The sequence below is a fragment of the Typha latifolia genome, chromosome 5 (assembly GCF_019914945.1).
Source record: "Typha latifolia isolate L0001 chromosome 5, TyphaL0001v2, whole genome shotgun sequence".
In the NCBI taxonomy this organism is placed as follows: Eukaryota; Viridiplantae; Streptophyta; class Magnoliopsida; order Poales; family Typhaceae; genus Typha; species Typha latifolia.
Window position 1 is genome coordinate 13,502,506 of NC_133090.1, and position 16,912 is coordinate 13,519,417.

Sequence of the window (16,912 nt, forward strand, 5' to 3'; positions counted from 1 at the left end):
AGATTGGGTTGGGAATTTAAATAAACTCTATTTTTGTTCTTTATAAGGTTGCGTACATATTGTCAGATCCAATGCGGCTGTGAAATGAATAAAATAAAATATAAACTTTATCTCGACGATCGCTCCAATTAGCAGCACATGGTTAGAGAGAGAGTGAGAGTGTGAGAGAGTCGTCGGCAGTATGATTAGTTCAAATAAACTGGATAATAAAATATTACAGCATCCAAAGGAACTATATTAGTCAACTAAGAAATGAAACCGATGTAAGATTAGCATCGAAGCACGGCAACCTCAAACACAGAAATCCTAAGAACTTAACAGCAACAGAGGAACACAAGATTAAAGGAGAGCAAAAATATCAGAATCTCAAGAGTAAATTTGATGACAAATAAGTCGACTTCTTTGACAATACCAACAAATTTTAGTCAAAAGATATAAAGATACTAGTAAAAGTTAACTCCTGATAATGAACGAATCCTAATCTAATCAAACAAGCTGAAGCCCATGTCATCATCTGATTCCTCAGCCGGTTCCTCTTTCTTCTCTTCCTCCTTGGCCGCAGCAGCCGGTGCAGCAGCAGCTGCGGCAACACCAGCAGCAACAGGGGCCGCCACAGCAAACTTGCTCGGATCCTGCATTGCAATAATGACAGCGTTAAGAACCATCAAATTAAAACTACAGATGTGGATATGCAGTGCATAGAGAATCCTACCTTCAGATATTCCTTAACTTTCTCTGCTTGCGGGAAAGTATAGTCTGTGGCAATTGCGACTGCCAGAACATTCTTGTAAGCATTAATAAACATATGGGGAGCAGCTGCGAGAGTCGGGTACGAGAGGGCCAACGCCAGTGAAGTGACCATAGAAAGACCAGTCGAGAACTTCTCAATTAAATCATCCTCGGTGAGGTCAAGCACCTCGGGACTGAAGACTGATCCATTGTCATAAACAGACTGGATGACGAGACCATAGGAAAATGGCCTGATGCCAAGCTTAGCAAGGAGAGCAGCCTCAGATGAGCCCACCTTCTCCCCTTTCTTGATCAGCTCAACAGGGGTGATGATTTCCACAGTACCCTTGTTAATCTTGGTTGGAATATTCAGGACCTATAAATAATGGCAGTAGTCAAGAAACTGAAGAACTTCAGGAGAACTGTTAAAAAGTGAAACCTAGGCTTTAACTAACCTGGAAAAAGGAAGTCTGCGATGGGTCCAACCCTGTGTTGCCAGGAGGAACAACGACATCTATAGGAGCAACAAGTCCTACACGGGCAGGAGCTCCAACCTTTCATAGAGAATATCAAAGAATCTATTAGCATACTAGAATTTATAGTACTAAGAAATAGCAATTGCAAGGGAAACATGCAGGAGAAATCAGATTGTGTAACAGGTGTTGTGGCCATCTATTGTTCATCGTCATAATTATCAAACAAATCTATAAAGCTCATGAGTTTGCATTATATTGATGGCCACATAATTTGGTTGTTTACCATTTTTGTACTCGTTAGCTTATGTAAATTGACTCTAGAAGGGAAAAAAAACTATATACATAAGTACATTATTTCAACATAGTAATTAGATTATAGTAGGGTGGCAGGTATATAGATTATAGTAATTAGATTATATATAAGTACATATGCACAACGCCACAAACCTTATACTTGCCAACCTCCTCGCTAACCTCCTTCAAGTCTCCCTTGGTGAAAATTAATCCAACATTTCCCTACAGCACAGAAAAATCTCTGATGACTAACAAAGTATAAAGACTAAAGACAAGACACACAAGCAATGCAACTAGCTTTTAATCCCAAGTATAGTATTGCAACAAATTACAATCTGAAAAATTAAACAATATCTAATAAGGTGCTGTAATTATAGCAAGCCTTCGCATAAAAGCATCCAGGTATACAAACACTCAAAAACTGATTCAAAAAATATTGCAGGTCAATCGAAGAATGTAGCACTAGATGCTCATAAATCTATAATCCCCAAGATGTTGCATAGACATAAACACCAAGACTCTAGTTCCATATTAATGATAGAATAAATATGCGCATATGGCAGCATAGTAAGATATGACAATATCAAACTAAAAGCAAAGGCAAAATCCAAACTGAAAATATGACATTTCCAACCAGGAAAAGAAAACCAACCCCCCAATAATAAATTCCGAAATAGACCAACTTCACACCAAACTGACAAACTTAAACGCCGATCAAGTCAAAACGCCGAACAGTAAAACTTTTCACTATTTGCATTAAACTACTGTCATCCTAAGTCCTGACTCCTAACCAGTAAAGTATTAACAACGACGTCATGATCCAAAAACACGCAATACAAGATTTTAAAAAAAAACTGATTTTTTACTATCAAATCTCAAAATCCAAATTACCAATGACCTCGAAGTGGCATTCTATAGCAAAAAAATGACTTTTTGACCGACATGACAATCCAACAATATGCTCCAAAAAATTAAGACGGCACATAAATGTACACATAAAATACAAAAAAAAAACTGACCAAAGGGAATCAAGAGAAAAGCAAAAATGATAAATCTAGCCATACCACAAGCAAGGGGAGAAGATTGAGGTAGTCCTTATTCCCAGTCTTCTCTGCGTGGATCTTAATACAGCGCCTGATAAGCGTATTCTTCCCCATGAGGACGATGGATTCGCCCCTGAGCCCCCTCCGAATGTTCTGGAGCTGGTTGGAGCCCACGTTGTCCGCTGCCGCAATGAGGACCTGGCTGTACTCGTCCAGGAGCTGGCATAACTTCTTGTCGTACTGGATCTTCTTCTCCGCCTTCGATAGCTTCACCGTCATGGCTGTCAACCTAACCCAAAACAAAAGATCCGAGAGAGACGAGAGGGCCAAGATGGAGCGAAAAGCTCAGATCAAGGTGGACGGGATTCGCGCCGTCTCTTTAACCTCCGAAAGCGTCTACGGGAACCCTAGAATCGGTTCCTTTTTATACCAAACTATGCACGTGCAAATCACCTGACCGTTCCGGATAAAGGGTAACACCGTCGACTTACTACCCCGACCCGCATCCGCGACCCAGTCCTATATTTTTCTTACTATATTACAAATAAAGCCCTCCTTTTCCATTATTTAAGAATTGAACCTCTATGTATGCTTAAAAATACGAAGCCAGAAATTTATTTTCCCCAAATGCTTCTGAAGCAACTAAAATTTCTTATCAGCAGAAAGCAAACACAAGCATAAGAAAATTTAGCTGTAAACTAAGCCAATTGTATCCTTCAAAGTTCAAACAGATCAATACATTGCAGGAGCTTAGTTGAAAGGAAAAAAGAAGTCTAAAATTTAGCATTCGTTTCACAGTAAAAGTAATTTCTTATTTCAAGCCAAATCCTATCTACAAGGCTCTAAAATTTACAGAAGCAATGGCATGGCAAAATTTGCTCAGAGATGGCTTCATTTGTGAATACCATCATCTTAGATCTATGCAAACACCTGAGTTCCAAGAGTTACAAGGTTTACTGAGATTTATGAACACTCAACAGCGCTATGATACATTGCGAAAAATGAATAGATGAGATGCCAAGGAACATAGACAAATATAAGTTGCCACCGCATACATACGCATACGATCATGCATCGCTAGTTCCCCGCGATACGATTAAGTCCTCGCTGCTGATTGGCTCGGGGGGCAGCTATTCTCAAATGGTTCAGAAGTCGGCGGAGCAATACAAAAATTGCAGGGTCCTCCTGCAACATGAATGAGAAAAGGCCATGTTAAAAACTGAATATTCTTTTAACTCTATATGTAGTATTTATAAAGTTACAAGATGATAAACCACCATAACAAGATATGTACAGTCATTATTAAGTGCCTCCAAAATGATTTTTTGAGATCCTTCAATACCTCAATTTAGTGAGAAAAAGAAAAATTTAGCATCAAGGCATCAAGATGAGTCGACAAACAAACAAACAAACAGAAATGGTTTGAAAGCAATCTTATATGATCCTTACTCTTCAAGCGACAAAGCAGGCGAGACCTAACATATTGTGAATGTGGAGGAATATGATACAATGCATTTGTCATTGGTTCAAGGAGAATAACAAACAATAAGAAAGAAAGTGGTGTGTTAGATTGAAACAATTTTCTCATACAGAGGGAAAAGAAGTACAGAGAATGCAACATCATGAATGCTACTGGTAGTATAGTATTTTGTACATTAAGAAAAAAAATCCTAAGCAGGTCATAGTAACTGTTTACGATAATTCTCAAAATGGCTATAGGAAAATTAAATTAAAACAACATGTAATTGATGAATCTATTTTATGTTTATAATCCCAGAGGACTTGACTAACAAAATTATCAGTTTTGATCAACCTCATCTATTCAAGCTTTTATCCTGTTTGAAGTAGGGTTTTTCATCCACTTAGTCAGGTAGGTTAATAAGCTAATGAGCCTGCACCTTAATGGTGGAAATCACTGAGCATTTAACAGATCATAAATGGGCACAAACTTTTCCAAATTGGATGGAAGTAAGTGTCATGCAAATTAATTAGATGCCAGTCAGGCATCTGGAAATTAAAATCTGAAATTGTTTATTGCCTTCGAAGATGTTTTTTGAAATTTTAAACAATGTCTGAGACAGAACTGTTAAGTTATCCGGCAATATGGTTCAGTTTAAGGACCAAAATCTATTTAAGAAATGACACTTACACGAAGGCAGTCATTAAAAGTTCCATCTTTTAGCATATCTGGAAGGTAAGCCTTCAGGATTTCATTCGCTCTGCAGAGAAATAGGACCAAAGATATATCATGCAAGGATCAATTAATCAATAACATGCAAATGAACAGATCCCCATCACCCAAGGAAACACGGATGCTTTTAAGATACTTCTTTTTCAAATGAAGTTTATGGGCAAAGTACTTAATGAAGTATGCCCTTAGTACCTCGGATGTTCTGACAGCCTTAAATAACAACTTATTGTATACTTCAGCAGCCTAGCACAGGGTTGTTCAGCAAGAGATTCAACAACTGAAGCAAGCACTTGACAAACATAAAGAAATCGGTCTGGACTGGAACAAATATGCAGAAGCCCAACATCATCCAGTAGTATCTTTTGAAGAATAAAGACGGCGAGCTATATGGTAAATCAGGTCAGAGTGTATCTAAACCAAAAAAGAAAAAAATTTACACCTAAAACAAGCACTGCTATAGATCTAAGAACTCATGTGCTGAAGACGGCGAGCTCATATTGACCCCAGCGTAAGTAATTAGACAAGCTATTGAGTGATTCTTGTCTGCTGAAAATCACAAGAACTGGAACAACAATGAAACATCTCTTTTCATAAGAATCCTAGGAGGCTAGGACAATATTAAACTTGATGATAGATAGCATTTTAAGGATTACATTTAACTTGTAAATCAAACGCAGCTCGTTGCAAACGAATAATCAGTCCAGACTGCAATTAAAAGGTCATGCTGTTGGTATATTTTAGTGGTAATGATACTCGTATATTTCATCATTCACAAGTCCAATGAGCTGAGACACCATCATAAGTCTGTAGAGTGTAGACAATTGTATATCAATGTCCATACTACAACAAGAGTCATTTATAAACCTATAAGGTTTTCTTTTCCTTTTTTGATAGAAAAAGCTTTACGTGGGATCTAAAACTACTTTAAGCAATTTTTCACATTGAAAAACAGCAGAAAATATAGGCAAGTGACCGAGGGCAAACAGTTCAAGAGAGTGAAAAACATCTACCAGTTTCATGTCCCACAGATAAATAACTGCTTGCTACTTGTTTCACATAAACAATTCTAATTCTACAACAATAAAAGTTTCAGAAATGGCGAGAAAGTTTAATCACTTACTGTCTTTTTAATTTCTGTGCCATTGTTCATAGCACATAGACATAATGGAATTATCTCACTATGCAGGAGAAAGGCAATAGCCTCAGAATCACGAACCTGCAGCAGAACAAAAATAGAACTATCTTATCAACTCTTTCATGCAAATTAAATTAAACAAAACCCACATATGTGTCGATAAATCTTTCCGACGATATAACTTCTACTCAAAATATAAAAGAGAGTAGGCAAGCTTGTTACATAATCTGAAATGTTACCGAAGAAATACTAAAATAAAACATATGAGGATCTAAAGGAAACAAAACAAGAATTAAGTTTTAGACTATTATCCTCAGGCATGAATTTAAAATCTGGAGCAGTATAGAAAAGTATCAAATTCTTTGATATATCAAGTCATGCTTTATTGTGTTTTGCATAAAGTATCACCAATTTTTGGTTCGATATTTTTAAGTATATATAAACAATAAGAAAGTATTGAAAGAATTCGATACAAAAAAGTAACTTCTTGTAGATGTTGGATTGCAATTACTTGTGTTTTTCAGAAAAAAGTCACCTTCGCAAGGCCACTCACAAGGCCACCTATAACTCTCAAGCTGCTTATTCGTAAATTCTCGAAGGATGTTTCCTTACTAGTAGTATTAAGAAATGGGTACAAATACAAATGTATATGTGCTGCAAGAAGAAGAAAGAGAAGAATATTAATATAACTTGTATAATAGGAATGCCATAGGATATATTGAATATATAAACAAGTATTCATCATGACAATTGTTGTATTTATAAATGACAGACAATGTATCAAACCTTCCCACTAGTAGTTTACAGCAAAAGTATTACTAGTCTAGGGCCAGACAGAAGTTACTCATCAGAATTTAAAAAACTCAATAGATACATCACACACTCCATATATATATAAAGATACATTGGAATTTTACAGAATTATGAGTATAGGACACACAAGTGCAATTATTTTGTATCTCACCGCTCCAGTATTATCTGAGAGTAGACATTATCAGCATAGACCCCTATGACATCAATAATTCCCCAAGATAGTACCTAGAGTATTTGGTCTAGAGAACATAAAGGATAACCGACTCTTTCATTTATTTGGTCCAGAAACTACATATCAACAAGTCTCCTAAAGAGCTTCTCTTTATACTCTCCCCCTTGCTTGCATTGAGTTACCCAGTTCAACAGTATCTCTTTATAATGCCACGAAAGCCAAGGTAATAGATTCTCATCAAGTTCTGGTGGACACGACCGCATATGAGACAATGTCTTCTTTCCTGACTTGCTTTACCTATACCTGAACCTTCAGGGCCTGGAGACTTTCCAATAATTGGTCCTAGGAAATTGCAAGGTGTATTACTGTATTATAGTTTTCTAGTCCCCTACATACATGTAGAGAAATCAGCACAGTACAAGAATGGCAAATATTGGTCAGTGCTTACCAGGATGAAGTGGAAGGCCAATGCAAGAATTAAACAAGAAAGGAAATATGATGATTGAAACATGACTAAACTTTTCAAAAGGCATGTGGAGAAACATAACTGGAATACCTAACCTGGGGGATACGACAGTTCAAAGGGACAAACATAGAGCTGGGTATTCATGAACTAATAAGAAAAAAAGTGGTATCAGAAATCTCAGTGAATTTCTCCGATAACATTAAGCATGATGCAATCGGATAGATATAGCACAAAAGTATTGGCTTGTGAATCCAGTATTACTAAAGGCAACGACATACAAAAAGCTAACTAGGAAAATTCTTCCATTTGAAGAATTATGCAATTATAGGAATGGAAAAAATCTACACATTAGACATCATGCCCTTGATTTATTGTAAAATCAAATTGGAATACACAGCAGCAATATCAGGTATACAAAACTTGAAACACCTCTCCTGCAGGTCTGAAAAAATAAAACTCAATTTAATTTCTTAACGCACCCATGAGGAAAGAGATTCTTGTCACAGGATGAGAAGCTACAGACTGCAGAAAGAGGAAAAGGCAAATGTATGAGCTGTAGATGAATAGAAGTAAGAAGTCCTAGTAGCCAAATTAATAACTCCCATATTAAATCCATTAATTAAATCAACCGTGTTTATGGTCTAACAAAAGAATTAATATGAGAAACCAAATTAAATTTACTCAAAATTTACTATGACATCCGTGGAACAACAGATACTATTCACTGGTACATACATAGAGAGGTAGAGCTGGCATTATCCCACTGTTTCATTCAAGCCTAACAAATACTGTTCTCCATGCGAGAACTTTAATAATAAGATCTCTTTCATGTAATAAAAGCCACTAGCAATCACCAGCAATAAGAACCATATGTTCACTTCCAGGAAATAACTCTAGAAAAAGTAACATTTTTCACCGTCCTTCAGAAAGTGAAAGAATAACATAAAATTAGTACTGATCAAGTATTTCAAAAAAAGTACTCAAAACAATTCTTCTTCTACTTTAACTAGAAAGCATTCCGAGTTAAGACTGCTTAAGAACCTCATTGAAACGCTCCTTCTCCTACAGCAACAGTTATCTTTTACCCCAAATACTAAATTGAAGTATACAGACTTGAGATCCAAATTTTGGAGCCAAACAACTCACAAGAAATTTGGCTTCAGTTGAATACTCAGACAAGTCCAGTCAGGTGAGAATTAATGAATTATTTTCTGGTTAGACTTGGTCCAGATTCAAGCACTACCAGTCCAAAATGCAACCCAGAGAATTAGCTGTTTTTACTGAGATAAACATGCAGATTCATACTTCCAACCAGTGCCAGATGAAAATATGTTCGTCACTTTTCAGAGTATCCTAAGGAGTTGTATGTTACCTAATGTCGTGGTTGCCTTTTCACCATACTACCAAGTTGTCTATTTCCAAGTTATCTGATTTCATAATTTCATATACTAATCAAGTCCAAGTTGGTTCAATCTCTCTTTCTTTAGCATTATTCACATTTGCAATTTCTAGCATGATTTAATTTGTCGAGCTCCTTTCCTTCAGCTTCCACATAGGCATATGCGAGATAAGTAACAAGAAGGGAGCAATTGGAGAAGGTAAAAATATGATTACAGGGACATCTGAAGGACTAAAAGGATCATTATCATAATATCCCCAAAAAAATCCTGAAATTTCTAATCATATAAACTTGAATACACTACGTCCACGTGTACTTAAAGAACTTCAAATTACAAAAGCACTTCCATCATAAAAGAATCTTCAAGTTACGAAAGCAGAAGGGCACCGGAACATATAGAATAAGAAATAGGAATCATTATATAATATATAGTAGGCTATTGTTGAAAGAATTTATTCAAAATTTTAAAACAACTCATATTGCATTACAAAATCAGATACTAGGACTTTAAAAAGAAAGCATAGAGAAAGTGGGCAAGTAACCTGAAGAAGAGTAAGTGCATTGCAAACTCGAATAGATGCGTCCAGTGAGAGTTTAGGAGGTGAGAGATAAGGATATATTGAAACTATCTCCTGCAATATCCAATTGGAACGAGATGATAAAGAGCTACAAACAGATCAATGTAATCCAGTTTCAATATTATCGATTTCTTATTCACCTAACTAGGCATGCTACATGATATGGCTAAATATAATGGCCACCGTTCCTCTCCTTTATTTAATTACAATATTTGCACTCATCTTTATTGTAGAAAGAAAACTAAGATTCTACATAATAACTCATTCTTTTCTGGTTAATATATGTCAGAACTGAAAATACACAGAATTTGGACATGCTCAATAACCTGCAGGAGTGCAGTAATAGAGCCGAAAGAGTTCCACAATAGTGGAGCATAAACACAAAGATCTCCTCTCTGCAAGAAAAAAAGGATTGGTAAAATAGTTCCTGCTTAGTTTGATTGTTGTTACCCATAAAAAAGTCTAAACAAAGAAAAACTTATGTGACAAAGCATTGGTATGCGCATCGCTGAAACTAAGACACTATTTCCTAGACCATTCCGTCAGATTGCCAAAATGGACTACTTTAGAAATGCCAAAATGTAGGTTGAACCTAAAAAAGGCACTACCTATACTGCCCAAGAAAGGCACTTGATTTCAACTCTATGGTTCTATGCTATAAAATTAAAGTGGAAACAAAATTAAGATGCTTCTGTTGTTAACATCCAAAAAAACACTGGCGAATAAATCTCAAATTCCATACAATCAAACCTTGAATATCTTGCAAGTCAGTCATAAAAAATAGAACCAATTTTCCTCTTCTTTCATATTCTCACTTTCTTTGTCATTTCTTTTCTCTTTCTTTCTCTTCCCTCTCCTTTCTTGAGCATCCAAATGTCAGAGTTATTACTCATGCAATAGAGATTATGAGTCTACTCCAGAGGAAGAAACAATCTAAAGACTTAACAATATCCGAGTCCAATCACACGAATTCTAGCGTTCATCATTTCCTCCTCAATATCAGATTCTTGAACTACGAATTAATGAATTTAAATTTGGAGTAAGATTAATGCTTGTCAGCTCTCCGTATCAATCAGAACCCAGATTGAAGAAAGACAACTCACTTCTCCAACCAAACGTACCAAATCATGTCTAAAAGATTCTCAAAGATTCCAACTGTTTCCCAACACAAGAATCACAGAAAGACAACAAAAGAAAGAAAGGACCCACCTTGGAAAGCTCAAGGACAGCCTTCGCCCTCAAATCCCTCTTCAGGAGATTGAGCAGCAACTGCTCCACGGGGCCCAAGCCAGCCGGAAGAGAAGAAGAAGAAGACGACGAAGGCGCGCCGCCACCTCCTCTTCCGGCGCCCCAAGTGAACGCGGGTTTGACAGCGGGGAAGCGCGGGAATTTGGCCATTATTGCAGAGCGGAATAGGATTATGAAGAGTATTGGGTTGGTCGTGACTTTAAATCGTATTGGATTTGGAAGCGGGGATTTGGTGGCCTCCCGAGGAACAGGACTACGTGGCGCTCCTCCACTGGTGCCGTCTTTTAAAAGTTTCGGCGGCTAAAATTGGAAACGGCTACTTCTTTCCTCTTTCTTGCCTTTTTTAGTTATTTTAAAGAAAACATTTGGTTAAATCTGTGCGATTTTCGTTGAAAAAGTTTCTTGGTTAAATCGTATTATTTGTTTTTAACTCCTTAGTTTTAGAATAACAAATCTAAGCTCTTTTACCTATTTAACCCTTATTGAAAGGATATATTTAGATACATATTTTTAATTTATTATTCTTTACGTATAATTTATATAAATAATGTATTTTTTTATTATATTTTGGTGTGTGTTTTGACAAAATTAAAAACGTACTTTTTATATAATTTTTTCTATTAGGACTCGACCTAGATAAAATAGGTTTGAAAGTATAATTTAAAAAAATTAAATATTTTAAAACTGATGTACCATAACTAAAGAGCTTTTTCTTACAAACTGGTCGAGTCATTTGCATAGAAAAAAAATTTAGTTTTGAAAATAATAAAATAGGTATTTGTGTGCACTTAACATATTTCTAGTATAAATTATGAACATTTCATTATAAATAATATGTATTTAATATAAAAATAAATATATTTAGTTTCAGCTTCAAAAGCTCGGAAACTAACAGGAGGGATAATTTGGTCAGGATAAAAGACTAATTCTCATATTTTAGTATCCTGAATGGCCAGTTAACTGCATTTATCTCCACACTTGAAAAAACTTTGCTGCAAAAAGTGATCAAATGCTTCACAAAGAAAGTTTGATGAGCAATATCCTATTTCCACAATTAATGTAACATGATTACTGACCTAATTTGTCCCAAGAAAAAAAAGAGAAAAGAAAAGAAACTGAAGCCACTGTTTATCCTAGATGCTGCTGATGTAAAAGAGGAAAGAGTTCATGCATCTATTGACAATTGCTTCTTGTGTTTCCTAGGTTTATCCTGCATCTTCTCGAGTTTCTCGATTGCAAATTTCCCACTGCTCACTGAACCCTCTTGTGCACTGCAAATCTGCGGCTTTATACCAAACCCAAGTTTCTCGCGCACACCGCTCCATCCACTCTTCTCACGGCCCAAATTCTCGATCTCTTCTTTCATGCTTGAGCACTCCTTCTCGAGCTCAGCCACCCGCATCCTCATGCTATCCATGCTGACCTTCAAGACCTGGTTGTCCCTGACAGTTGATGCCCAGCCAGCACCCTCACCAGAGACCGGAAGCCCGCTTATAAGTGGCCTTGAATTATCGAGATTGTCAGACATAAAGAAGCATCCAGCAATAGAACTCCTCAGTTGAAGCTGCTCAAAGAAGAGGACTTGGACGACGACACGTAGAGGAAGCCTCTCATTCTGCGCAGCATGAGTGCAAGCCTCCAGAGAGAGTTTTTGGCAGTCCATTAGCCTGCAGAGCTCCTCCCTTTCTGACTCTGTGAGCCATGGATGTGCCTGAACATATAAGATGTAAAAATAGGACAAATATATCAGATTGAGTAGCTGTATGAACTCTGAATATATTTGAATTCTCCATTACCTTCAAATAAATGTCAATGGCACGATAGAGTCCGTCATCCAATGGTCGGGCATAATCTGGTATAGCTGCAGCGAGAGAATGAAACTTGGGTAGCTTTAAGTTGACATCTGGTGCAACCTCAGCCAGATAACCATCAATTAGCTTGGAAACTGTAGTAATTGGTATCAGCGATGGGGAACCCAACAATTGTCCATCTTCAGCAAGACCAGGGGAGGCTCCTCCAGTTTCCTGATCGATAGCTAAGAAATGATCGAGAATCCTACGAACACAATCCACATCATAGAGTGTTTCAGTGGAGTCAGAGAAGTTGGGTATCAGTAGATCTTCCAATGTTGCTTGTTCTAATTGCATTCCTATCCTTCTCTCCAAGTTGGACAAGCAGGAGGAGCTAGCTTGCAGGATGATTGCAGTCCTAAGAAGACCAAATAAAAGCTTACATGGTGTCATCCCCTTCTGCAAAGGCAACAGCCTATCAATCTCCTCAAGGAGATGCTTCTGTTCATCTTCGGAAGGCACCGCCAATAAAGTTGTGGATGCAAAACGATTGCTAATATTGCTCATGCTTTGACGCCTATTGAGCGCTGGCAGATGCCTTTTGGCATAGAAGTTAAGAGAGCCTACAATCATCTCTTGCTTGATGCCTCGATGTTCCATGACTGAAATCAACTTCTTATACAAAGGAAGGCTTAAAGCTGATACATCTTCATACCACCAATCTGAATTACTATTTCTAGGTCTGGCTCCTGTGCTTATCCCATTCCACAGAACGCTCCCTCCAGGGCTCTGCCTAGGACCAGATTCCATCATGGGCCAACCGAACATATTGGGATCAGTACATGCTTTAATAGCTAAGGAGTCGATGCATCTCTTCACAATTTGCAATTCTTCAGCCTGAGGAAGAACATCATCACAAGTCTGAAGTGCTTTAATGGAATCTTTCCAGCTTCGCAGGACTACTTGGTTGAAGAAATTCTCAGTCAGAGCAATCAAATTGCCCTCCGCGATCTCTTCGGTCATCTGAAGATATTCCGCAGCACAGCGTAGATAAACAACATTTGAGGAAGTCATTTCAAATTTTACACCATAGCAGAACTTGGCTGCTAATTCAAATGCTTTAGCTCCAGCAGGAACATCAGGAAGCTCTACAACACAACCTTCTTCCCCCTCATCAGATTTCTCTCTGATCAACTTTTCCAGAAGACCACTCTTGGATAACAAAGGAAACTACAGCAAGGAAGAAACATAATAAGGGGAATGGCCACCACAGTTATTCAACATACAAGAAGCAAAAAGAAAAGAAAAAACTCGACCAACTTCAAATATGCCAGGTGATCTCTTTATCATTTAAAGCATTTACTTTATTAATGGTTAATCTTCCATGATTGCTTACATTATCCTATAACATTTTAAGAAAAAATTTGCATTTTGGTAATCAGCTGTCTTTAGTTATGAAACTGTGTTAGTGCCCAGTGAATGAATTTCGGACACATCTAACTATCTAAGAGTCTTTTAATGCATTACTGAAGTAGAGAAAAAAAATACAGAGATAATAATGCATATTCTTATTTTTTTTCATTACTTACAAGTGGTTGTTTACGAACTAAAATTACACTTCCAAGATGAATATCTTCAGAGGAGAAAGCTGAAAATATCCAGAAAATGAATTTACTATGCTTCTCAGTTCTCACCATCTCATAAGGTAAATATATGCACTATGGAATGTGCATGGTTTCACTGCAAGTAAGTTTGAACTTTGAAGACTGACCCAAGAGTTGCAATCTCTCCATAACAAATAATGTGCAGAATCCAGGAAGCTTTCGTTTGTACTTTGTATATAGTCAACTTCAAGCTTAAGAACACTAATAAAATAAAATTTCTTGGTAGAAAACTACCTTGTGCAGATGAAATGACATTTCTCCAACCTCCACAGTAATATCGCTGGGAAGACCAGTTGTGCAGAACCTGCAAGAAGACAATAAAATAAGACAAGTATAGCAGTAACTAGCATTTCCTAAGGTTGGTGTAGTGAATTTTGCCTTGACTCATGTCATATAAGATATAAAGATGTATGAGCATTATACTGCAACAAAAATAGCAAACAGCCAATTGCTCATCTCTCACATGTGAACAGCATTGCAAGCTTATAATTGAATTGAAATTAGAGCATGACTAAAGGGTGGCAAGAAGTTTCTGAGTCTGGAGGAACTTCTAGTAAAGTGACAAAATTAACTAGGCTCGATCACATTTGGCAATGATGTGTTGAGAGCCACCTGATCTTTTGCTCCAAGAGAGTATGTGCCCCGAGGAAAAAAAAAGAAAGAAATTCAGCCAGGAATGAGCTGACCTCTTAAGGAAAGGGAAAGCAAACAACATAATTAACATAATGCGAACACTAAAATCATCAAGCCTTACAGCTCTAGTTTTCTTCTTAAATAGCATAAACATTGGACTAAGAGTTTAGAATTCTTATCTATGCTGCTACAAGAACATGAATCAGAAGTACCAGTTTTTTAACTATTAAATATCAGTGGCCTAAATAACAAGAGAAGAACCATTTGAATAGGCTCAAAATGGAACCAACTTAAAGCCAAATTTAATGCAGAAAACTTAAAGATTTCAACAAAATTATAACTCATTCAATATAAAAGCAAAAGCTGCAAGAAGAAGAACAAAGCATACCAGGCCCGCCCTTGGCGTTTGAATGATTCAGATTTTGATCCCAACTTCATACAGGCCATCTTCCTCAGAGAACAAAAGTCGAGGCAAATATCGCTTATAAATCCTCAAAAAGGAAATCAATTGGATTCTCGTAAAATGTATACAATAGTGAGCCCTGGATTTAGAGCATAGAATCTCCTAAAAGTCAAAAACCCTAAATTAAGCAAAATCTCTCAACGAAACAACAATTCCTCCTGGAATAAACAATCCCTAACTTATGCCCTACCCAACTACAATAGAAACTCTAGTCAAGGACCGACGGAGTAAAGATCTGCCTATGAACACCTTCAAACTCAAAATATTAGATCAAAAATCAGGCATATAAACTGTAAAAGCCACAAAAGACTAAACATTTATTAGAAAACACAGGCAGGGTCAGTCCTCCACCAAGCAATACCATCACCCAAATCAGCCTCAGAACATACCGGAATAATCAAAAATTCCCAACCAAAAACTCTCCCCAAAACCCAGCAAATACCCAAGACGCCTTTATCAGAAAAACAAAAAGAAAAGCAAGCACACCGAAAGCAAATCCCCTGACCAAGATCCCAACTTTTTACCAGAAACCCAACAAAAACATCGAAAAGCTCAAGCCCAGAGCCTCAGACCCAACAAACAATCCCACCCCACTCAAACAGTGGAAGACGAAACGGAAGAATATAAGTACTAAATAACCCTCGAAACCGCCAGTTTCTATTCTGTCATCTTCCGTAATCCTTCCCCTTCCCGTATTTTGGCTCTAGTAGAAAGACGACGGACGGAGAGCCACAAAAGGGAAAGAAAAAGAAAATCCAGAGACGAAAGGACAAAATGGAGAATAGAGAGCGAGGAGAAGAAGCCAAAGCCCAGCTTGGCACAACCCTGGCACTTCATTTAATATGAGAATAAAGTAGGGGTAGTGGGGTCTTTTCGCCGCTTAAAGCACATCACCATCATTCCCATCTACTCTTTCTTCGAGGAGGACATAGGAATTTTCCAGTGCAGCACTGTAACGCCATCAAGCAAGTAATTATTAAAGTTCAAAATTAAAAGAAAGAAAGAAAGAAAATAAAATCCATTTTAGTCTTCTTTAATTAAATCAAATTCTAAAATATTTCACTAGCTCTAATTTATGTGTCTAATAGTATGAACAATTTCCTATATTAAAGCTAAAAGCAATTGACTCCATTTTGCCTTACCTCGTTTGTATATAAATTGTTTGTCTTTTAATATTAGTAATGGATAAATTAATTAAAATCTTGATAGAGTAGTAGGGCTCAAAATGAGTGCCCACTAGGATCGAGTGCAGTCCAAGCAAACTTTAAAAGGACAGTGTTTTGATTAATTGTTACTTTGCAAGATTCTCATTATACTTTCATCAATATCTAGATGATATATATATATATATATAATGTTTATAGCCATGTAACTCTGGAATAGTTGAATTATAATTCAATAACTAGTCTAATCTAGTGATATGGGCATATGGCAAAGCATTCTGGGGCCAAAGCCAACCAAAGGTTTGCAACTTTTTGACGATTATAAGTCTGCCAAACTTTTTATTATTATTATTATTATTATTATTATTATTGTCTAAATTCACTTTAATATTTCAATGCGGATGAATTACAAAACCGACTACTAGAGCATGATTTCTAAATATAAACCGAGAATAACTGACTTTTATATGAAAATTTAGAAATTATTTTTTAAGAATTATCTACAGAAATTTTCATACAAATTATTTTTTAGTTTAATAATTTTTAAATATAAATCGCTAAATTAAAAGGAAACTTATATAAAAATTTATTTTCTTAACCGTCTTTAAATTTTTTATATAATTATTTACTCGATTAATAATTTATATTTAAAAAT

General features: G+C 36.6%; 3 protein-coding genes across 3 annotated transcripts; all 3 read right to left on the reverse strand.

Moving 5' to 3' along the window:
• Window positions 1-339: 339 nt before the first annotated feature.
• On the reverse strand, window positions 340-3,001 carry LOC140789877 (large ribosomal subunit protein uL10). The gene is made up of 5 exons (XM_073139763.1): window positions 2,564-3,001; window positions 1,653-1,721; window positions 1,185-1,283; window positions 713-1,105; window positions 340-632 (listed from the first exon to the last, which is right to left on the reverse strand). Exons 1-5 carry the CDS (start codon window positions 2,819-2,821, stop codon window positions 483-485), a joined length of 969 nt encoding a protein of 322 aa, XP_072995864.1. The 5' UTR covers window positions 2,822-3,001; the 3' UTR covers window positions 340-482.
• A 341-nt stretch (window positions 3,002-3,342) lies between these two features.
• Window positions 3,343-10,123, reverse strand: LOC140789168 (uncharacterized). The gene is made up of 9 exons (XM_073138775.1): window positions 10,112-10,123; window positions 9,623-9,691; window positions 9,261-9,350; window positions 7,799-7,841; window positions 6,404-6,522; window positions 5,854-5,949; window positions 4,926-5,116; window positions 4,692-4,761; window positions 3,343-3,727 (listed from the first exon to the last, which is right to left on the reverse strand). Exons 1-9 carry the CDS (start codon window positions 10,121-10,123, stop codon window positions 3,620-3,622), a joined length of 798 nt encoding a protein of 265 aa, XP_072994876.1. The 3' UTR covers window positions 3,343-3,619.
• Window positions 10,124-11,532: 1,409 nt separating this feature from the next.
• On the reverse strand, window positions 11,533-15,865 carry LOC140789426 (BTB/POZ domain-containing protein At1g30440-like). Its single transcript, XM_073139127.1, has 4 exons — window positions 15,020-15,865; window positions 14,233-14,302; window positions 12,341-13,564; window positions 11,533-12,255 (listed from the first exon to the last, which is right to left on the reverse strand). Exons 1-4 carry the CDS (start codon window positions 15,076-15,078, stop codon window positions 11,710-11,712), a joined length of 1,899 nt encoding a protein of 632 aa, XP_072995228.1. The 5' UTR covers window positions 15,079-15,865; the 3' UTR covers window positions 11,533-11,709.
• Between the last annotated feature and the right edge of the window lie 1,047 nt (window positions 15,866-16,912).